At 60.9% G+C, this 22,877-nt stretch overlaps 1 protein-coding gene across 4 annotated transcripts in view; it reads left to right on the forward strand.

The window, feature by feature from the left end:
• The window catches only part of ADGRD1 (adhesion G protein-coupled receptor D1), a 140,975-nt gene that overhangs the window by 99,794 nt on the left and 18,304 nt on the right, over positions 1–22,877 (forward strand). For all 4 annotated transcript variants that reach the window (XM_057305803.1, XM_057305802.1, XM_026514669.4 and 1 more), the window contains 5 exons: positions 12,382–12,485; positions 13,888–13,999; positions 16,237–16,390; positions 21,588–21,654; positions 22,326–22,392. In XM_057305803.1, coding sequence (XP_057161786.1) covers positions 12,382–12,485; positions 13,888–13,999; positions 16,237–16,390; positions 21,588–21,654; positions 22,326–22,392 — 504 coding nt within the window. The remainder of the gene's footprint in view (positions 1–12,381; positions 12,486–13,887; positions 14,000–16,236; positions 16,391–21,587; positions 21,655–22,325; positions 22,393–22,877) is intronic.

The following is a 22,877-nucleotide window of genomic DNA, read 5'->3' on the forward strand; positions in this document are numbered from 1 at the left end:
TTTGGTGGTGTGGTCGGGGGAGCAGCAGAGGAGAATGTTCCAGGCCAAGGAACAGCAGGCGCAGATGCAGGAGGCACAACTGGGCTTGGGGTGTACGGGGTGGAGGCGGCGAGGCCGGGAGGCTCCTTCGTTTCAGCACGTGCCGTGGGTTTTACGTCCGGACTGTGAATTGCTTATAGAGAAGGGAGTTTCCAGCCACCCCCAGGAGGACGGGGGCGGGGGAGGGGCATGGTGCCACGTGCCCCATGCGCTCCCCGCGCAGACACACCAGCACAGTGCACAGGTCGGAGCTGATTGGTCCCCTTCGCTCTGCTGGTGATGAGGCTCCGGGGGATGGGGGTGTGCTGACGTCCCAGGGCCCATCACTCAGAGACGCTGAGGGGAGTAGAGCACAACTGGGCGCCTCCAGGTCAGGTGTCTCTTGAGCAAGAGCATTCAGAGCTTCGGACGCGTGGTGCTGTCATGGGCTTGAGGGGTGTGAGCCCATTGGCCTGCCTGGTGCCCCGTGGGGTACATCTGTGTTCAGGCCGCCGTGACCCCCAGGCAGTCCCAGTGGGAGCGACGTGTGGGCAGTAGCTGCCCTCAGGTCACAGGTGCCCTTTCCCTTCTAGTTCCCGCCCCCCGGGCCCTCTGTCTCCCTTTCTCTCCTGTCCCCCCGTGCTTCTGCCCAGCGCTGCCTGAGTCGGGATGTGCGCCCTGGCTTTGCACCGTTAGCTGCAGGGAGGTCAGTGTGGTGGGCCCGTGCCAGCAGTGTGGGGACAGTGAGGGGGAGTGGAGTAGAAGGTCCCAGGGTGCCCCGAAGTGGAGAGAGGGCCTCAGTTACCTGGGCTGCATGGGGTGCCGTCTGGCGCCCTCTGAAATTCCACCCCTTCCATGTCTCTCCTCATTCCTTCTTGTCCTGTTCTGCACAAACATTTGTCACCAGGGGTCAGGCTGGGGGCGTTGGGGGCACCACCGCTGTGAGGCTTGTGTCTCCATCTCTGCCTGTCTTGCCAGGGCCTCAGCCCATGTGCCTCTGTCATGTCCCTCTCGGAGCCACATAGGAGTCAGCAGTCTGCAGAATGTATGTGCCAGTAGGGTGGGGATAGTCCAAGGGTGCGGTGGCCGAGTGGAGACAGTGAGGTCCAGAGAGGGGGATAGGCTGGGGTCCTTCATTCATCCAACAGTGAAGGATTGGATTCGAGGTGACTACCTGAGGCCTTCAAGGCTCTGCTCTGGGGCTTGGGAGCAAAGCAGCAGACAAGTCACAGTGCTTGGGACCCTGTGGGGACGCAGGCACTGAGCACTTCAGAGCACGCTCTGTCCTGTGGCAGCGAGAGCATGTGAGAGCCACATGGGGCAGGATGGGGCGAGGAAAGGCACAACCCTCAGGGCCTCCGGGAGAAGCTGGTGCGGATGCATGACCTCAGGAAGGAGGTGCAGCCTTGCGGGCCTGGGAGGAAGGAGCAGGTGCACACAGGCAAGGGGCTGGGGGCTCTGGGGAACAGTGCTGGGGCGCAAAGCTGAGCTTCACAAATGTTGGGGGCAGAGAGGGTGTCATGGAGGTGGGGGAGCAGACCCCCTGTGAGCGCTGGTGCGGGCAGGACAGGCATCCTCCTGTTACAGGTGAGCACTTGAGACTTGCCCAAGGTCACCCGGGCACAGAGCCCCAGCTCTAGCTCCGCTCCCCGGATGCTAAAGCCAGGCCCGGCCCCGAGCCTCTAGATGGTCCTCTGGGTCCTTTGCTCACAGAGAACGAGGTCCACGCCGTGGGCCTCTGCGATGTGAAAGGGGCTGCTGGGTGCTGGGTGTGGGCAGGAAGTTGGGTTTGGGAAGTTGGCGGGACAGGGAGGGAGGCAGGCAGCTCAGTCCAGTGACTAAAAAAAAAACCGGTCACAGAGCATTTAGGATACAAATCTGTCAGCACTCGATGTAGGAGACACCAGATTTGGACAGTCCGTGGGTGTCTTCGTGGAAGCAAATCATATCTACTCATTGCCAGGAAAGGTTGATTTGAAAATGATTCACAATTACCCATGCTAAAAATGAACATTCTCAGGAACATTTAAACAATTACAGCAGTTATCGCCAGTAGATGCCGGATCATGGCTCAGTTCATTTAGTGAGAACAGCACGAATGGCTTTTCTCTGTCTTCCCAAGTGCTCTGGGAGGGGGTGTCCTGGTCCAGGGTTTCTCCTTGAGCTCACAGCCGCACCTGCCATCCCTCCGCGGGTCTGCCCTGGCCCGTGCCCCAGCAGGGCCTCCGTGGAACCCCTCTGCGTAGAGCCTGGGGTGGCTGGGCTGGGACATGGAGGGATGTCCCAGGCCTTGCTCTGCTCACTCTTCTCTGTGGGGGAGTGTGATGTGGGGCCCCCACCGTTGGTCAGCAGTGAGGGGCTCAGCCAACCACGACCCCAGGGCAGGGGACACCACACTTTGCGCTCCTGCCACAGCAAGTGAGAAACAGGCCTGGACCCCCTCCCACCCACCAAGTGCTGGCCCCACAGGGTCCCCCAGTAGCTGCTTTGTGGGGCCCCCTTGACCCAGAGTACCAGTCACCCCAGCTGAGGCTGGCTGGCTCCGGTGGTCATTACTCCATCTGACCCCATGTTCTTCTGTTAAGAATCGCTTCCGTTAACGGGGTAGCTGAGACACGTGGGTTTTAAGCCATCAGGTGGCAGGAAGGGTTTTGAGGAAGGCAGTGCCGCCCACCATCTCCTGCTCTCCCGCTGCCACCTCTGCGAGGCCACGCCTGTTCCAGTGTCTCCCCTCCTCCCGGAAACACTCCCCTCTCCACACGTGTGTGGCCCCCACACAGGGTGCCACGCTGCAAGCAGGGCTCGGGGCCACCCCTCTCCTTCCCGCAATGTGTCCCCTTGGGTGCCCACACCCCTGCCTCGTCCTGGCCACACCCACGAGACCAGGAGCCCTGGTTCTCAGGGGGCTTGACCAGTCACCAGCACTAAGCTGGCTTCCGTCCTTGGCTAGTTCTGGCAGCTCAGCGTCACGCGGCCCAGCCCACACCACTGTGGGATGACTTCCTGGCCAGGGTCTGGGGCACTTACACTGCTCTCTGGGGACCCTGTTCCCATGTGCACCTCCTCCAGCAGTGGACGAGAACGGGTGACCCTGTCATCAGTGTGAATCACAGAAACACAGCTCCACCGCTGGGGGCTTCTGATTTCCCGGGGTGCGTGTGTTTCAGACGGGGTTGGGGGGTGAGCCCCTGCATTCACGCCCGCAGATCTGGGCCGTCACCATGACCAGCTGTGCTGGCCGGGCACCTCCCTGAAACTCACTTTCTGCACCTTTAAAATTAGTGACCCCAAATCCAGGAAGAATCCTAAGAAATTCGTTTTCTCCTATTGGATAAAATTATCTTCAGGTTAATTTTGGAACAGTATGTTTTAAGAGTAGTCAAGAAAATTAAGGAAAAGCATAGGAGAGACTTTGCACGGCACAGAGCAATTCCCGTGAAGCTCCTGTGGCCAGAACAATGTGGTGTCCACGGAAGTCCAGGAAGGCAGATCATCGGAACAGAGAGCTTAGAACAGACCATGACTTTTCAGTACACCCCCGAGAATATTCCTCGTAGAATCCAAAGAATCGGAGAGCAAGATAATATGTAAGAGTGTAAAGTAAAATACTATCTCCAATCCTATTTGTCGTGGACGTAACAGAACAACGGAAGTGTTAGCCTAACGCTAGGAAGCGCGTGGGCTCTGACCCCTCCCAGCCATGGAGGACGGCGCACCTTCGCGCCTCCGTGTTAGTAAAACGGTTCCGTCAAGAGCCCACATGCGGTTGTGGGAGTGCGTGGTGACAGTGCTGGCTGACCTGGAGGGACCGCCAAGGTGTCGTCACGTGACAAGGGCAGGATGCAGAGTAGCGTACGAACATCCCATTTCTCTCTCTTTAAGATTTTATTTATTTGAGAGAGAGAGCGCACGAGCATGAGCAGGAAGGGCAGCGAGAGAGGGAGAGAGAATCCCAAGCAGACTCCACGATGAGTGCGGAGCCCGACACGGGGCTCGATCCCACGACCCTGAAATCATGACCGGAGCTGAAATCAAGAGTCAGAGGCTCCACCGACTGAGCTCCCCGGCGGCCCCCAAACATGCCATCTTTACAAAGCCGTACAAGGTCCCCTGTGTGAGGTCATGTTGCAGCGTATGATCAGGGAAGGCAACGAGGTGCCGTCCGGCTGTCCACAGGGTCGGGAGCCGCTGGGCTGAAACTGCTGAGCTGTGTCCCCGTGCGTGCGTCCGTGTGACTGAACAGTAGGACGAGCAGCCTGAAGGGGCGGATTGTAAGCTCTGCTCTCAGGCACAGGGGCTTTGAGAGCATGTCTGGTCCCCTGCTTCTGCACACCCAGTGGCCTGGAGCTGGTGCTGGGCGGAGGCCGCAGGACGGTGTGTGGTGTGAACCGTGCATGGAGTAGGTCCGTTCTGCAGGAGAGGGCTTCCTCTCTCTGGACACCAGGATGCCAAGTGTGGCCGTGCGTGCGAGGAGGGAGGCTGACTCACGCGGACCTGTTCTCGAGAGACCAGGGCAGGGAGGCAGGAGCTGGAACTGTCACCTCTCAGGACTGGCCAGCAGGGGCACCAGGGAGGGAGGAACTGGGTCCACAGTGGTGGACGCTGCGGTGGGCTGGCCCAGCTGGACCCAGGAAGGGGTGGAGCTTGGATCACCCCAGCCCCTGTGGGAGCCACGGTGGCTGCAGTGGCCGACTTAGAGATGGGACTCCTAGGAAGGGAAAGGTGAGGGGCTGACATGACGGAAGCCTTAGAGATGAGTCAGTCCCACCTACTTCTGGGATCCCCACCCAAGGTTCACATTTCAGGGCGACAGTCTGGTTGTACACTGGTGGGCACAGCCTTTGAGCTGGTGGAAGCCAGAGGCCCCCTCAGTGCACTGGCTCCACATGCAGCCATGTCCCTGCTCATCTCCTGCAGCCCCCTCGCCCCTGCCTGGCTCCTTCAACGGGTCCTTTGGGAGCGGCCCAGGAGGGGCATTTGTGCTGGGGAGGGAGCAGTGGGAGCGCTGTGCCAGGACAGGTGCAGCAGGGAAAGCCAGTCCCCGGGAGCCCCTCACCTTCCCCGGGCGCAGACTTGGGAGGGGGTCACAGCAAAGGAGCAGCTCAGTAAGACAGAGCCACAGACCCTGGTCCGGAGGCTGGCCAGTCGGCATGATTCCTTTAGCCCGTCTGTCAAAATTTCAGAAGTCAGAGAAATTATTTAAAATTTTGGATTTTGGTTTTCATAGAAAAATAAAAGGTCCGGCTCCCTGGAGCTTCCAGACCAAGCAGCTGCTGTCCCCAGCAGGCCGGGGCGGAGCTGCACTTTACCGCAGTCCCAGCACCTCCTACCGCTCTCCCCTGCTGGGCCCCGCCTCCCTCCTTCCGCAGGGGTGCTGTTCTGCTCCTAGGGAGACAGCAGCGCCTTGCTCGCTCTTTCCTAGGGTGGGAAAAGGACATACCCACTACGTGGGGCTTTTGGAAAAAACGGAAGATGGAAGTATTTCTTTCTGGAACAAGAGTTCCACTTGGATATGAAATATGCACACTCCCAGCTGGCCTCATGAATTTTTGTAAAATGCCTCCCCTGGGGCCTTGGAGTCTGTGGTCTGTGACTCAGAGGAGCCCATGTCCCGAAGCAAACTCCAGGTTTTTCTGGGCATTTCTAAATCTAGTCCCAGGGCGGGGAAGGAAGGGCACCACGGGGACACACCACACCTCCTGAAGCTGGAGCTGGGGGGAGTGTGTGCACCAGTGTGTGCAAGGGTCTCGCTTCTGCAGCACCCCCATCCCTCAGGGCCCCTCGTGCACCCTGGGCCCACAGCCACGGGACGCACACTAAGCAGCCATCCCATCAGGGGCCCCTGCCTGAAGCCACTCAACGGCTCTGGCCTCCGGGCGGGGTGGGGGTTGCTGCAGCACGAGGACCTAATCGCAGGATATGGCTGGGGCTGCTGGAGTGCCCCCTCTGGGAGCTGTGTCCCTGGTCCTGTTGCGTGTCTCAGACGTACCCGGTTCACCATCGGGAATCAGGTTTCTTGCTCGGTCTCCCTGTGTGTCTGTCACTTATTCAGGCAACTTCTGATATGCACCTACTGTGTGTGGCCCCGTCCCCATCGCTGGGGTGCGCTCAGCAGTGGCCCCACTCTGTCCACCGGTCAGCCAGACGCTCAGGGTCCCTCTCCTGACACACCGTGTGGCCTTCTGCAAGTGCCTGCACTGAGCCTCTGCTTCCCCATCTGGGACTTCCCCTGAGTACTGAGCTCTAAGCACCCAGCCCTGAGAACTGAGCCCCAAGCACCCAGCCTAACTGAGGTGACAGTGACTTCCAAACGAGCATGAGAGTGCCCAGGGGTGACCCGGTGGCTGAGGGGCCAGCCCGAGGAGCTTGGTGATGTCCCAGAAGAGCAGGAATGGGCTGTGGTGCAGCCAGCCCGAGTCAGGACCGAGCCTTCCCACGCTGTCCGGCCCTTTACGTTCATTCTTTTGAGGGGTGGTGGAGTCCTGGGCCCCTGGGGGACCTGTTTCCCTGTGGATGGTGCTCCTTCCCCCCCCCCCCACCGTGCCCCCTCCCATCCCATCCCCTTCCTGCCTGTCTCCCTCCCAGGCTCCCAGGGCTGTTCCCCCTGGTGGCCTTGCCGTCTCTCTGGGGCGCTGCAGCCCCGTCTCTCCCCTCAGGACCCAGTCATGCAGGGAGACCCCTGTGCTCACCCAGGATGTGTGGAAACAGGCCCCAGAGGTGGGATAGGAACATCAGGGAGAAAACCACACTCTGGAGGCAGCCGCTGGCTGGGTGCTGCTGGGAGCTCAGCTTTTCCATCGGCCGGGCCCTGCAGTCCTGGAGATGGTGCCTCGCTGGAGTCAGGACCCCCTCCTGCCACCAGACCCGGCCATTGCTTCATTTACCTCATTTACCGTAGACTCTTCTGGAAGAAGTGTGTGCTGTGCTACTGTTGGGGGCTGGGTTGCCCTGCAGAGGGATGCTGACCGTGGCCTCAGGAGCCTTTGCTGCTCAGGGTGCGGGTGGGGGCGGTGGCTGGAGCAGGGGTGGGGGGGGCAGGTGTGTCTCCATCTGGGAGGGTCTGATGTGAGGGACTGGAGGCCAAGGGCTCGGTATGGGGTCGGGGTGCGTGGCTCTGGGCTGCCAGGCTGAGCGGGGAGACGGAGGCTATGATGTGGGAGCCTCGTGCGTTCACCTTGTGTGGTCAGAACCATCATGACTCTGCATCGTGGTGGGGGGAGCCGAGGGGAGAGGTGGGGCCGCCCTGCCCAGCCGGCAGGGGAGCGAGGGGCCCTGCAGGAGCTGGAGGGCTCTTCCCAGGCCGGTGCCGGTCTGTGTCCTACAGATGAGACGCACATGTGGAAGAGGCTGCTGCCCAGGGAGCAGAGGGGGAACGCCAGGCCAGCCCCCTCACCCGGCTCCTGGCTCCCTGCACCTGCGGCCCCTGGTCCTGCCACAGAGGGTAGTGCAGGGAGAGACCGGCCAGTGCCAGTGCCTCTCGGAGGTGGTTCCCCCTCAGCCTCAGCCCGCAGACCGGCCTCATTTGTTTTAACCCTTGCTGGACTGCCGCTGATGGCTCCCCCTCCACAGATAGCCGGTCAGGTGTACACAGCCCAGGAAACGTCTGGGTTTGTGAGTGCGTCCCCACAGTGGGGTTGCAGGCCAGGCAGCGTGCAGCTTTAAATGTGCACAAATGCTCACAGCTACCGTGTTCGGGGCCTGCGCCCGCCCCCTCCTGCAGCCAGTGTCTGGTGGCTGCGGATCAGGCCCACGCCTCCCTGGGGTACAGGCCTCTCCCAGCAGAACGTACGTGCTTCGCAGCAGTGTTGAAGTGGCCCTTGCTGCTGCCTCCCACCCCCTGCGCCACGTGTAAAGCGGGGGATCACGCAGCTTCCGTCTCCCAGCCCCTGTCACCAGCCTTGGGGCCAGGGACCTCATCCTCTAGGCCCCAGTTGTGTTGGGGCTGGGCCTTCGCTCTCAGGCCCACCCCCTTCCCCTGCTGGGGTCTGCACCCCGGAGGCTGACCTCTGCTGGCCGGGGTCTGGTCAGCTGGGGCTCTGGCAGGAGGTCGGGGAGAGGGGATGAGGCCAGGTGCCCCTTCCCTCACTGTGCCACAGGCAGCTTTCCCGGCAGTGGCTGTGTCTCCTCCGGCTCCTGGTCCAGCTTTTCCCAGTGACCATGGCTGCGGGCTGGGCCCTCCTGCCAGGGGAGGGGCTCCTGTCGTGATTCCTGCCTGGATTTCTCCTTCAGCTCCGTGGCACCTCCCCTTCCCTGTGTTAACACTTCCCTGAATGAAATTTCCCGCTCTTTGAAGGGCTGCAGTGGTGTCTGTACAGAACCAGCTGTGCCCACGGGTGGGTGGCCTGGGTAATGGGGTGTCTTGGTTCAGGGCTCCACCCCCAGCTCAGTCCTTTAATGAGGTAGCTGGCCTGACCACGGCAAGTCACAGGTCTTCTTAAAGACACAGGAGCCACGTCTCTGTGCAGGGGGTGTGGGGGGAGGCCCCAGCTGATGCAGGCCCGTGGGTGCCATTCGGACTCCAGCAGTGCCCCTCTGCCGGCCAGGGAGCTCGTTTCTGCTGTCCTCAGGGCTGTGGACTTGTTCCCATCACTGGAACGTGACATGCGCCTGTAGCCCGGACTCTGTGCCGGGGAAGCTGGCCGTGTATTCCTGCAGAGCTACACCCGGTGAAGCCCAGGGACTGTCACGGAACCCTGGAGGCCCCTGGAGCCACATGGTCCTGCTGTCCATGGGCTGCACGAAGATGTATGGCTCAGCTGGGGTCAGAGAGCTGGTCTGAGGGATTGCTGGCTCAGCAGCCAGGGAGACTGGACGTCGGGAAAGAGCCAGGGTGAGCGGTGGGTCAGGAGCAGCGAAGGGCTGAGTGTGTGCACAGCCGGGGGCGTCCCGGTGAGGGAGCTGCTTGGTCCCGGCTCGTCCTTCACTCTGCTCTGCCTTAGGTTCCTTTGATGACTGGCCTCCCCGCCAGTCCAGCCAACGAGAGACGGGCACTGGTGTGATGCCACTCTGCTGTCTGCTAGGTGCTCCTGGCCTCGGCTGGGTCCCCTCTGTGTCCCTGCCCCAGCGGTACAGCCTTCCTCCCTGGCCCCACCCCAGGCTCAGCTCCTGTTCCCTCCTCGCCTTGACCTTCCTGCCCCACAGGGGTGCAGGCTGTGCCCATTCCCCGGGGTGCATCATGGCTTTGGTTTTCCGGGGACTCCCACACCCTTGTGACCCTAGTCCCACATTGAAGCCCGTCCACTGAATCACTGGGAGGGTCCAGCTTTCCTGTCTGGAGCCTGTGCCAGAGCAACCAGGTGGTAAGGCAGAGAAGCAGGGCCAAGGGAAGGAATGTGGGTCCCATCTGGGGCAGGGGCCGTGGAGGGAGTGAGCTGGGGTGATGTCCTGCCCAGTGGAGACCGGACTAAGGGTGGCTCCGATGCACTGGGGGGCAGAGAGGAGCTCAGGGGCAAAGGTGGGGGCTCTGGGAATTGAGGAGAAAGAGAGGGTATGCGGGCTGGGTTAGCAGAGGCACCAACAGCACTTGGGGATACTTGGGCTCCGAGGATGGAGGAGGGACCCAGAGGACCCTCACAGAGCCGCCACCCACATCTCTGTCCTCTGCGCGTGGTCCCTGTTTGTGTCTGTCTCGGCCTTGTCCAAGCAGGAACTAATGACCTTGTTTGTTCACCCGTGCATTTGCCTGCTTCCCCACTGCAGTGTGAGCTCCATGCGTGGCACACAGTGGTGCTCGATGCATGCTTGTTGGGGCCCAGTGCCACCCCTACTCGCTGTGCAGTCTCCCCTCTGCAAGTGAGAACGGAGGTGCCTGCCCACAGGGCTGCTGTAAGGGTTTGCTGCCTGTAAGCAGCACGCGCCCAGTTAGGGCTGTGACCTTCTTCCTGGCTCAACCTCCCAGCCTTCCGGTTGGTTGATGGTGGGCCTGGGTAGCTGTGGGTCCGAGGCTAGGGCTGGACTCCCGTTTATCAGAAGCTCAGGGTGCAGAGGGCGAGCAGAGAGGCAGGGAAGCTTGTGCTCGGGGCCGTGAGCCCGCCCACCTCCGCCCCTGGGGCCTCCCCACACGCCTGTGAGCGACAGAGGCAAAGTCCTGCTGTCTCTAGAAGACAGGTGTGCATGCTGATATGGGTCAAGGGCATCTTCTGTGGAGGATCAGTGAGGGAGCCAGGGGACGAGCCGAGAGCTCCTCCCGCCCCCAGCACTCAGGAGACACCTGTGGGCGCCAGCTTCTCCAGCCTTGGTCGTGAGGCAGTAAGAACTCCGTCAGAGGGAGCTGTCCATCTCAGGGGAGAAAGGCCCAGGTGGTGACGGGGTGGCATGGAGATTCACGTGGAGGGCGCCGGCTCAGGGCCAGACTGGGGACAGGGCGTCCCAGAGGCCCCGGGGTGAAGGTGTCATGGAGCTAGGCAGTGCCCTCACCCTTCACGTGCTCGTATTTCTGTGGCTATGACATTCATTTCCATGTGCTGAGTGCTGCCGAGGTGGACCTCAGTTTCCGCAAAGAGGTCAGGCTCTATCCATAAGCCCTTGAATCTGCTGCTTCCCTCTGTCTCCAGGCAGAGGTCGTTGTGATGGTGACAGCGAGACTTTTCAATTATCTGTGACAGCAAAGAAAGAGGACAGTCCCGGTTTAATATTAGCATTTCATATGTGGTTTTATTCCCAAAAACAACATCTCTGTAAGAGCACTTCTTCCAGAACTGTCTCTGGGGGTGTGGCGCAGCATCTCCTCTTGTCTCCCAGAGGGTTTGAGAAGTGCCAAGGCAAACAGCTGAATGGGTTTCACCTGCAGGACTTTTCAGAAGACTTACACTGCTCGTATTCCCCTGGAGTCGTGAGAGGGACAGAGAATGCGGCTCTGCCTCCCGGTTCCTAACACCAGAGGCACCAGTCCAGGGAGCCCTGCTCACAACACGTTGCAGGAGCCGGAGTCTCAGGCCCCACGGTGTGTGAGGGTGGCGCTAGGAACAATTTGTGTTCACCTTCCCGGGCCACCTGAGGAATCTGAACGCCTCTGGCCACCTATCTGCAGAGGGGGAAGCTGGGGGGCCGGGTTCTGGGATGTGGCCGAGAATGTTGCTGTAGGAACACACCGGCCCCCGTGCATTCCTCCTGTTTAGGGAATTGGTGTGGGCCAAAGGCGGCGACTAATGAGGGCTTGCCCCCTCCTGCATCTAGGGTGCGGGCTCCAGGCTTCTTCCCCGCCTCCATTCCGTCAAGGCTCTAAAGTGCTTTGTAGCCCCTGGGGAGTGAGTTGACCACGGTGACTCACAGATCTGGAAGAAGGAAAGCCCATTAAGTTGTCCATCCTCAGGCGCAGTCCCGCTGGCTCCCAGATTGCTCTGCACGATGCACTTACCGTCCTCGGTCTGCAGAATTGGAGCCCCCCGGGCCCACAGTCCTTCTGGACGCTGCCCCCCTTTTGCTCCTGATTACATCCTGATGAGCAGAGCCGGCGGGGGGGGGGGGCTTAGCTGAGGCCAAGGCCCCAGGGTGTCGAGGCTGAGGTTGGAGGGACCTTGATGTCTGGTGGACACGGACATCGGCGATGGGGAGGGTCTCTGGCTGGGTCTCTGATGCAGATACAGGAGGAAGCCCCGCAGCGGCCTCTGCAGGGACAGGCATGGGGAAGCTGGTCTCCTAGGTGCGGGGTTCGGGGCGCACGGAGTGTTAGGGAGCGCAGGGTCAAGTGAGTGATCTGAGGCTCCAGCTCCCAGAGCCGAGGGCGCCACCAGCTGGGGTTGTGCCGCTAGGTGAGCTGTGGCTTGTCTCACCGTCCTTCGTGGCCTTGCGTCCAGTCCGTTTACCACCTTCTGTGCTGGTGGGCATCAGGGGTGATAGCCGACTCCGCACGAACTCAGCTCGGCTCACGTCCCTGGCTCGGCTCTACGCACTTTCGCACTTCCGACGTGAATCCAGGGGATCCTCAGGGAAGAGTTGGCCCCCTCCCGGGTCTTAAACTGTCCTCTATGGCTCCTGGGTCTGGGTCTTAATCCATCCTGGGTGCTGCCGGCTAGACTACCAGGAGGTACGGCTGGGCGGCAGATGTGGGAATGGATTGGGGAGGGCAGGGGTTAGGCATTAGCAGGACAGAAGCTGGAGGGGTGGTGGAATCTGAGTGATTGGGGGGAGTGTTCCAGCAAAATCCGAGGGCTGACTCCAAGGGACTGGACCTCGTGGGTGCTGGTTACGGCATCTGGGGGGAGAGGCAGGACCCGTTGATCCCCACCCCGTGCACGCTGGGACAGCGGCTGCCTGATGGTCAGCTGTGCACCAGCCCTGGGAGCCTCTCCAGCGGGAGCCCAGTCACCTCCGGCCTCCAGGACCTGGAGCAGTGCGGACACCTCTGCTCTGCTTCCCACACAGCTCACGCGTGGACACAAGGTGGCACTCTCGTCCATTACGTACATTGGCTGCTCCGTGTCCCTGGTCTGCCTGGTGCTCACGCTGGTCACCTTCGCCATGCTCTCGTGAGTCATCCTCTGCTGTCTCCCGTGTCTGTGTCCGTGTCCGTGTCCGTGTCCAGGGAGGTCTGGCGCCCTTGGGTAAATGTCAGTGCAAGCCTGCCCCACTTGGCTTTCCGGCCAGCATGTGTCCTGGCGAGGTGGCGAATGCCTGGTGCTCGTGGCGCATCCCAGCTGGACAGGTGTTCCAAAGTCACTTTTCATCTTGAGATCTGGGATGCAGGGAGGGGTTGGGTGCTGGAGAAGAGAGAGGAGGGAGGCAGGAGGGGCTGTGAGATTGGAGGGCACCTTGCTTTAGATAAGCTGGAAACAGGCTTTCTGGCCTTTGGACTGGCGAGAGCCAGAACCGAGGACCCCCTACCCCAAGACAGCAAAGCCGCAGCTCTGTGGGGGGGGATCCCTGGTGTCAGCTGGAAACATAGGAAGGCCCTTTCCCAGGAGGCCCCCTGCCCTGCCCAGCTGAAGCCACATGTGGTCAGAGCTCAAGGAAGTTTGTGCAGCCCCCAGGGGAGGGTGGCAGCTGAGTCCCTCTGCAGCCCTCTCTGAACTGGGATGGAAAACTGAAGTGAGCACTGCCCACGTGGACAGATGACTGTGAGGACACACTGGCCGTGGCTCAGGGCTTTTGGCCTCACACGGGATGGGGCCTTTCCCTCTGGGGGTGCTTAGGAGCTTATCTCCCCTCCCCCCCTCCTCCGCAAGGGAGATGATGCTCCAGGGGTGCCTCCTGGAACCCAGCACCCCTCCTCACCTGGTCTGGTTCTCTGAGGACACCCAGCACCTGGCCTGGCTGTGACTGTGGGGTCCCAGGTCGGGGGGCTACGGCACGATCTAGAGGGAGAGGCCCTCAGCTCCCCAGAACTCCAGGAACTGTGGGGGGCAGGGTGGTGGCGGCCGTCAAGCCAGGCAGGAGGAGCCCGCACCAGCGTTGAGCTGAGACATTAGTTCTTCGGTTTCCTCGTCCCCCAGCTTTGCTCAGGAAGCCCACCACAGGCAGCTCAGAGGACAGGACACGGAGTAGGGAAGGTGGGAGTGGTGGTGGGGGGGGGGCAGGAGCACACACTTCCAGGCCAGCGGAAGTCCTCTCCCAGGGAGGCATGGCTGGTGTGAGGGCCCGCAGCCTGGAGAGGACTGGGGTGCTTGTGAGCCAGAATGGGGCATTGTGAGCGGGAGAGAGAGCAAGGAACGGGCTGAGTCAGAGCAGGGGCCGGAAGGGGGAAGCAGGGGGCAGGCCGTGCAGGGCCAAAGCCTGTGGAAGGAGCTGGTTCCTTTCCAAGAGCAATAGGGAGCCACTGAGGTGTCAGAGCAGGGAGTGACAGCATCTGGGCAGCCCTTGGGGTTGTGGTAGGGAGAGCAGTGGTGGCGCTGGCGCTGGGCCTGGGCCTCACCGCTGCCTCTCCGCCCTCAGTTCTGTCAGCACCATCCGGAACCAGCGCTACCACATCCACGCCAACCTGTCCTTCGCCGTCCTTGTGGCCCAGATCCTCCTGCTGGTCAGCTTCGGCTTCACGCCTGGCACAGTGAGTAGGCCCCTCTGTCCCTCTCCTTCCTCCCTCTGGTGGCACCGGGGCTGGCACCTTCTGGTGGTTTCTTCAACTCCGAATTCAGACCACATCCTCCAGACAGTTGGGCAGGGGCTCGTCCAGGAGAGGCACAGAAGAAGGCCTGCCTCAGGGCGCCTGGTGGCTCAGTCATTAAGCGTCTGACTTCAGCTCAGGTCATGATCCCAGCAGGGTCCTGGGATCGAGTCCCGCATCGGGCTCCTTGGTCAGCGGGAGGCCTGTCTCTCCCTCTGCCCCTGCTTGTGTTCCCCCTCTCTCTGTCTCTCTCCTCTGTGAAATAAATAAATAAATAAATCTTTAAAACAGAAAAAAGAAGAAAGCCTGCCTGAGCTGGGTTCTTTGCCCACGGTCCTCTCAGTAGCAGAGATGCTGGCGCTCCTGCTGAGTCAGCTCACTGTCCGGCCCTGGTGGGGTGCTGGGCGTGATGCGGAGAGCTGACACAGACCAGCCCTCTGATCCTGGAGACAGGCCCACCGAGGCAGTGCCGTGCTAGCCTCCTGCTTCTAGATGGGGGACTGGTAAGGGTCTGGCCCCCTGCAGTCTTGCTTTTCACTGCTGCACTGAGCACAAAGCCCCCACCACCTCTGCTTGCTGAGGGTGAGGTCAGGGGCTGCCGGCAAGGGGGACGCGAAGACCCAGGCCCCCCTTTTCCCTGCCCTTTGTACTGGGGACCTAGGAAGCCTTAGAACCCCAGAAGGTTAAGAGCTAAAACTGATATGATCCAGGCTTGGCGTGATGTGGGTTTGAAACTCAGCTGGTGGGAAGAAGAAGCAGACCCTGGCTTGCTCCGACCAGAAGAGGAGAGGTGGGTTCTGGGGAACAGAGCAGTATAGGTCGGTGGCCTTGAGACTCACACAGGATTGGCTGATGCAGGCTGAGCTCTTTATCCTACACTAGTGAGGATCGGCCGCAGGTCCTCGGCCACCACCCGCCTGTCCTGGGGCTGCTGCCGAGGGAGAGAGCCACCCTTCTGGGCTGCAGGGTCCTCCCTCGCAGGTTTAGGGGTGCGGAGGGGCATCTAAAAAGCCCCGCATGTGCTGTGGAGGGACCAGGCATGGGCCAGCCTCCTTCTCCGGATGCGTCAGCCCTCCGGGTTTTCTTAGAACACAGGTTTGGGTTTGTGGCTCTGTGTGGGGCCTGGAATTCCAAATTTCGATCAGGCCCTTGGGTGATGGGGATGATGCCTGTAGAGCTCCCCACGACCCCGCCAGAGACGAGGCCCCTTCACGTGAAGGCCGCGGGAGGGGAAGCAGGTCTGCAGTGGCTCCCATCACCCTGGCGGGGACCCTGGGGTCTCACGTGTCTGAAGCCCTGGGACAGGGCGTCAAACTGTCCTGCTGGAGGGATGCGCCCGTGGGAGGATCCCCACGGCAGACGGAGAGTGACCCTGGGGGCCAGTCTTGTAGCGGCTGGTGGGCGGGTGGCTCCCCCGGGAAGGGGCCGCAGGGCCGCAGGGACGAGCGCTGTGCACATGACACCTGCCTCCAACGCGCACGTGGGGCTGATTAGGGAGCTCCAGCCGCACCTGGGAAACCAGGTGCCGGGGGACTCGATGCTGTCCTGAGAATGAGCTGGTATCTTGGGGGTCAGTAACGGCAGAGCTTAGGGTGCCCGACAGAAATCACGCCGTCCCTGGGCTTCTGTCTTTAATTCTTTTATTTTCCCTCCTTTTTATTAGTTTAATTTTTGAAGGTGGTATTTAAACGTATTATTTTTCCTCTGTTCCATCATTCCGCCCCCTTCCCAGCCCCATGTGGACACAGGCACGGGGCGGCCAGACGGGGCAGCCAGACGGGTCGCGAGTCTGGCTTAGGGACCTGCTCACAGCTGCGGGGCCCACGTGTCTGCAAAGCCCCAGGCTCACAGGAGGGCTCCCTGGCGGCTCCGCCCATTCCCCATAGCCCACCCCATTGGGCCAGCCTGTTCATGTGCCCAGCCCAAGCCAGTCCTGCTGCAGAGGACCCGACCCTTTACACTGATTGGCTGGGCCTGATTCCCGTGCTCTCCTGAGCCAATCACTGTGCCAGAGTCACGCGCCCCACCCAAACCACGGGGACTAGAAAGGGAGCCAGGGCCCTTCCCCACTCCCTCCCCTCCCCTGGGAAATGAGGGCACGTGACCGGAGATGCTGGGCCTGCAGGAACCGCCCACTGCTCGCACCCAGAGAGATGTCCCTTCTATGTCTCTGATCTCAGGTACCCTGCCGGGTGATGGCCATGCTCCTGCACTACTTCTTCCTGAGCGCCTTTGCGTGGATGCTGGTGGAAGGGTTGCATCTCTACAGCATGGTGATCAAGGTCTTTGGCTCAGAGGACAGCAAGCACCGCTACTACTATGGGATAGGATGGGGTAGGTGGGGAGGGGATGGGGTGGGTGGGGGTGGGATAGGGCAGGTGGGGGTGGGATGGGGTAGGTGAGGGTAGGGATGGGGCAGGTGGGGATGAGATCGGGCAGGTGAGGATAGGGGGGATAGGATGGGGTACATGGGGATGGGATGGGGCAGGTGGGGATGGGATGGACACGTGGGGAGGGGATGGGCAGGTGGGGAGGGGATGGGCAGGTGGGGAAGGGATAGGGCAGGTGGGGGAGGGATAGGGCAGGTGGGGAGGGGATGGGGCAGGTGGGGAGAGGATAGGGCAGGTGGGGAAGGGATGGGGCAGGTGGGGAAGGGATGGGACAGGTGGGGGTGGGATGGGGCAGGTGGGGAAGGGATGGGGCAAGTGAGGGCAGGGTGGATAGGATGGGGTACATGGGATGGCATGGGGCAGGTGGGGGTAGGTTGGATGTGATTTCACCTTCATATGACATACCTCCAAGAAGCCAGATGCTCTTAGGCTTGAACTTCCCCATGCTCTATTGCAAAACAAATCAGTTCCCACGGAGAGTGCTTTGGAGTTGTCTGAGCTAATGGTCTATTTTCCCCATAGCTGGGAAGAGTCTCTGAGGCACTGCTCTGGAGCCAGGGCAGGGACTACGGTTCATTTCTCTTGGACAGCACCCCAGCGTTAGAGCATGGCCCTGGGCGGGGTGGGCAGCCTCTGATGCTAGCTCGCCTCTTGCAACGTAGAGCTTCTGCCCTGAGTGCCCTTAGGGAAGGGCAGTCGGGGTCCCCATGTTCTCAGCAGGGACAGGTCATGAACCCTATCGGTTGCGGCTGGATGGAGGAAGGGAGCTCTTACCTGGGATAGAGTTTCTGCAAGGAGAAGAGCAGGCAGCCCACCCCCGCGAGATAGTGTAGCTCTGAGGGGCCCAGTGGGGGAGGCCTGTCTCCTTGGGGTAGAGCAAGTCATGGCTCGAGTTAAGTGTCATGGACCCTCTGTTCTTACCAAGACTTGAGTAGGTTTTCTTGAATAACTCTTTCCTAATTTGTATAGCCTTAGGAAAACGTACAGAGACTTTCAATGGTTGGGGGTTTTTTTAGGCTTATTTTCATGAGTTAGGGTTGTCTCACTGAGGGGTGGGTCTGTGGAGCGGCTCATGGCTTCATTCCAGAAGCCCCCTCCCCACTAACTTGAGTCCATGAACTTCCTTCTTGCCTGCTCCATCCCGAGGAGTCCTGCTTCTGTCAGAGTGGGTGGACGGGGCCATGTCGTGGACACCTGCCATGTTTGCATTTGTGAGAAAGCGTTTGTCTGGCATTAGCGACCTGCTGCTTGTTCCTGGGTTTCCTCAAATGGGTTTAATTTTCACAGCCCTCGTTGTGCAGGGAGCAGATAAACATGTTTATTTTGTGCTTTGAGCTGCTTGATGTAATGTGTTCGGGGTGCAGTGAAGGTATGTTCTGCCCCCTCCTGGCTTCCGCAGCCACATCCCCTCTGCTGGCGCCACGCAGGGAGCTGCCTGTGGGGGCCAGGATGTCTCACACCTGGCCTGTGCACACCCCTGGAGCTGTGCCCACGCTGGGCTCTTATTTGGTCTGCAGTATTGGAGATAAAAAATGAATTATTTTTACCAGTATTTAAAAATTTGGAGATTTTATATAAATCCTAGAGATCTTATGAAAAGTGAGGTGATCTGGGAACCCCGAGTTTACAATCCTGTTTGACAGCATTGTCTGGAACTATGGTTTCTCACACCAGCGTAGTGCCTGCGGACGTGTGAGCGTGCAGCCGGATGCTGCTCTCTGCAGAGGGAGCCCTGAGCCGGGCCGGCAGCCTGCAGCCATCCGCACGTCAGCTTTCCCGAGGGGCATGTCCTCAGGGCTGGCGAACTCGCTCTCTCATTCCGACCCGGTGGAGTTAGCTCTGGGCCTCATTACAGTCTGCTCACAGCTGGGCCCTGTCAGCCTTCAGTGGCTAATGAAGATGGAGCTGGAGGCTGACCCAGGGCACGGGGAGACCGCGCTGCAGAGAGCACCCCTCGCACAGAGGCCTCGTCCCTCAGAGCCCGCCCCGGCCCTGAAACCCTCGGGACTGTTTTGAAGCTGAGTTGGGGGTTGGAGGCATCAATTCAAGCACATACCTTGAGGTTTTGTTAGATGTCAGGCCCTAGGTCAGATTTGTAAGGGGAGTGAACGGTGATCTCTGTGTCCGAAGCATCCCTGTGGGAGCAGGACAGGAGACTGTGGGGAAAGTTTGAGAGTTTGCACATCCCCGCCACAGATGTCCGTCTCCGATGAGCAGCTCAGAAGTGAAAGCAATATAACCGCTTTCTTTTCCTGTTACAACTTTCTTTGGGGAGAAAGAGTGACACTTGTGGACACGGAGGTCCCAGGGAGTGGGCAGTTGGGCTGGAGTCAGGTTGCAGGGAGCCGGCTCGTCTCCTGTGGCTCCCCACTCATCTGGGGCGCACACTCAATCATGGCTCACGGTGGCCACCTTTCCCTGGGCAGCTCAGAGCTCCAGGGACCCGGTGCAGTGCCGAGCCGTGGGCGGGGGGGGGGCGCTGGTCAGGGCCGCGGGGCAGCGCCGTGGTAACAGGCAGCACCCAGCTCTCCTTGCTGTAAAGCCGCACACCTTTACTTCCCATTTCTACATCCCCAGTGGCCGTGGCAGTGGGCAGGGCTGTGCTTGTGGTGGTCCCACAGTGGCAGAGGGGTCGCTGCCTGGACTGTTGCTGGTTGCTGGGAGAAAGGAGAGGATGTGGAAGGACCTCACACTGGAAATTAAATACTCGGCCTGTAGAGGCACACGTCACTTCTGTCCATAACCTGTGGCCCCGAACGAGCCTAGTGGCCCCAACGGTCTCCCCCATGCACAGAGAGGCATCTGGAAGCCTGCGGCAGATGGCACGGGGGCCTCACACAGCAGGCAGGCCACTTGTCTCTGGCCTCCTCTCTGCCCTCCTCTGTGAGGCCTCCGCCCCTGTGTCCGGTTTCCTGTTATCCGCTCCCTGGGCTCTTTGCTCTGTCCTGGCTGGTGGCTCCCACGGCCCCGCCCCAGGCCGGGGAAGCAGCGCCGCATTCCAAAGAGAGCACATCTTCAACTCCACGACGTATGTGTCCACGCACTGGGGCGGACGGACCCTGAACTGTCTGCGGAAGGAGGTCGTGTGCCTACACGGCTCCTGAGACTCGAGTTTCAGGTGACGGCCACAGTGCAAGAGGGACTGGAGGTGGTTAACGATTATAGGGACTGACCTGACACGTGGAGCGCTTCGTCAGTCACACCCGCGGCCACAGCACAGGGGTCCTCACAGCAGATGGGGGGCAGGGTGCTCTTCCCTCCATTTCCACAGCGAGACTGTGGAGGCTCAGAGAGGGCCAGCACTTCCTCGAGGCCACACAGCAGGTCTGGGGTGGCCCTGGGGACAAACCCAAGTGTCCTGTGGCCCCACGGCCCAGGCTTTTCCTCCTGGCTGTTCCCTGCATCCTCATCCTCCCACCTCTGAAACATTTCTTCTTAGGAACACACACATTGGGGCGCCTGGGAGGCTCAGTCTGCTAAGCATCTGACTCTTGGTTTTAGCTCAGGTTGTGATCTCAGGGTTCTAGGATCGAGCCCCGCGTCAGGCTCTCTCCCTCTGCCCCTCCCTCCACCCCAGGCACGCGTGTACGCTCTCTCTCTCTCAAATAAATAAATCTTTTTTAAAAAGTACGTACACAGCCACTTGCTGGGCTCCTGCCGCTTGCCTCAGAGACCGCAGACAGTGGGCCCGCCCTCTGCTCAGACAGATGCCGTCACTGCCCCGTGGGGTGGCCCCTGCTGGACGGAGGGGGACACAGGAATAAATTGCGAGGGAGCCCCCAGCATTGCGTTTGGGATCAAAGGAGTTGTGAATGCAGAAAAAGAACCTTTGACTCCGTTTTACTTCAGGCAGCAGAGAGATGCCAACCGCCCACGGGTAGGACCGGGGGAGGAGGGTGTAGGCTTCAGCTCACAGCGAAGGCCTTGACCACTGAGTTTGAAACGCATCTCCAGAGGCACCTCCGGTCCTTGCCACGCCTTCCACAACCCGCCAGCCTGGGGCCCAGGTGCCTGCCTGCTGTTCTGTGGGCTGAGAGGAAGGATGGCCCTCAGCCTGCACTTCCTCAGTGAAGCTGGGGACCCTGGTGGTGCCGTGGGGGCACTGGGTGGCTCATGGTGCCTGGCGCTTGATGCCCCCCTGGCCTCTCACCATCTCAGGTGCCACGTGATCTTCCCACACCAGATGAGCCAAGCAGGGAGGACACCCTGTGACACTTGTGGACACAGAGGTCCCAGGGAATGGGCAGCTGGGCTGGAGTCAGGTTGCAGGGAGCCGGCTCGTCTCCTGTGGCTCTGGGTCCGTCCAGGCAGGAGCCTGCAGTGTGCAGCCCCAGGGAGACGTCTGCCTTCTCTTAGGTCGTGCTCACCTGCGGGACACTCATGAGATAGAGGGCCACAGTGAGGGCCCCGGCCTGGCCGCCTCTCCCCGGAGCCCGGTGGGTCTCCTCTGTGGAGGCCCGGACGTTCTGGAATGTATTTGAACTATCTAGACATCAAAGCAGCGGATCAGAGATAGGACAGCTCTCCAGGAAACTCCTGTTCAAGACTAAGACTGAAGCCAGAAAGGCCCGGAGCCGCCGCTGTGAGGTGCCCAGGCAGAGCCCGGAGCAGGCTTCCCTCTCCTTCCTCTGGGGCCGCAGGCTCAGCGCAGGCTGGGGGGTACTCATGCGTGGTCACCACCCCAGCTTCCGCTCTGGGGACAAGCAGAACGCAGCCTCCTCGTCAGGAGCCCTTTCTCCCAGGCGCCTTCAAGGAGCCAGCCAGTGGGTGGGTGGATCCTGTGCTGTCCCTTCCAGGGGGGGCCCCTTCATGGGACGGGAGCAGGGGAGAGGCTGCTGTGCTCTGTGCAGGTCGAGCAGGTTGGGCAGAGGCCCCGAGGACGTGCTGCTGTCCGGCAGCCAGAGTGGGTCGTTTTCAGAAACAGGCTTGGATTTGTAAGAGTTCCATGCGTGTGTGCGCGTGTGAGCGTGAGCGTGAGTTAGCCTCGGTCTAGACAGGCTTCTGGAGGCCGGCTGCTCCGCGCCTCAGCACCTCCCGCTCGCTGTTCACACACCAGCGAGCTAGGCTAGGGGAATGAATGACTTGAGGAATGCGGGGTTGCGAAGCAAGCAGCCATGATCTCCTGCTCTCGTTCTCCACAGGTTTTCCTCTCCTGATCTGTATCATTTCAGTATCGTTTGCCACGGACAGTTATGGAACAAGTGTGAAGTAAGTGAAAGGATGCGTCCTTGGGTTTGGCTGGAGGGAAAAGGCCGCTGTGAGGGCCCCCCCCCCCCGGGTTCTTCTGGGGGCACGGTCTGTCTGTGAGGGGCTGCCCCCCCCATAAGGAGGCCAGAGAGAGCAAGACACAGCCTCAGCTGTGCCCTGGGCGTCCCCCCCAGCAGAGGTTCAGGGGGCTCCCAATTTTCCAAGAGGACAGGACCAGAAGACCCCCCTCAACTTAGGATTCTGCAGGAAAATGGGGGGAAGCACCGCTTCCTGTGTGCGGTCACCCCTCTTTGGGAGCCGGGGTTGGCCGTGCACCTTGCAGGGGGGCCACTCAGTCGTGCTGTGTGTTCCCCGGAAATGCCGTCTCCTCAGAGCAGCCCCCAACGAGCATCTCACAGATGCTGTCCCCTGCCTCGGGCATTTCGTGTGTCCTGGTCCTGGAGTTGTCGGGAGGAAGTGGGGGAAGGGGGCAGAGAGCCACCTGGAACGTTCACCCGGAGATTGAGAGGCACGAAATCATCGTGGGTAGGTTGCAGAGACAGCAACACTCTGTTTGGGTGGGCCCATAGTGGGAAAAGATACTGTCTTGGCAGCTGTTCTGGGTGGAGGTGCCCCGTGCCCCTGGGCGGAGGGACAGTGGTGTGGACCTAACGCTCTGCTTCCATTCACAGCTGCTGGCTGTCCATCTCGAGCGGTGCTGTCTGGGCCTTCGTGGCCCCTGCGCTGTCCATCATTGTGGTAAGTCCCCACCTTTGGGTGTAGAGGGGCTGGGCCTTGTGGGCCCTGCGACCCTGTCCTCCTGTCCTCCACAGCCTGTTGCAGCACACACACCCCCCACGTGTGACCCAGGGCTCCAGTCCCCAGATGGCGCTTGGGGAGCCACAGGTACACGCAGCCTGCGAGGGACAGAGTGTGCTGGTGGGGGCTTTCCGTCCCGGGTCTCGCTCGTGCCCTGCCTCCTCAGCTGCAGCAGGGACGGTCCTGCACGTCTGGGGAGTCACCAGCAGAGTCCCGAGATCACGGGGGACAGGGAATGCGACCGGAGGGGCCTATGAGCTTGCAGGCAGGCCTGCGGGCTGCTCTGCCTCAACCAGCGCTCAAGCGAGGCTGCCACATGGGGTGGGGGCTCCCACTTCTGGCCAGGGAGCTCCGTCCTCAGGCGGGGGGAAGGGGACGTCCTCAGGCGGTCAGATGGGGGGGGCTCCGTTCTCGGAGGTCAGGTG

Source organism: Ursus arctos, unplaced genomic scaffold, assembly GCF_023065955.2.
Source record: "Ursus arctos isolate Adak ecotype North America unplaced genomic scaffold, UrsArc2.0 scaffold_34, whole genome shotgun sequence".
Classification (NCBI taxonomy): domain Eukaryota; kingdom Metazoa; phylum Chordata; class Mammalia; order Carnivora; family Ursidae; genus Ursus; species Ursus arctos.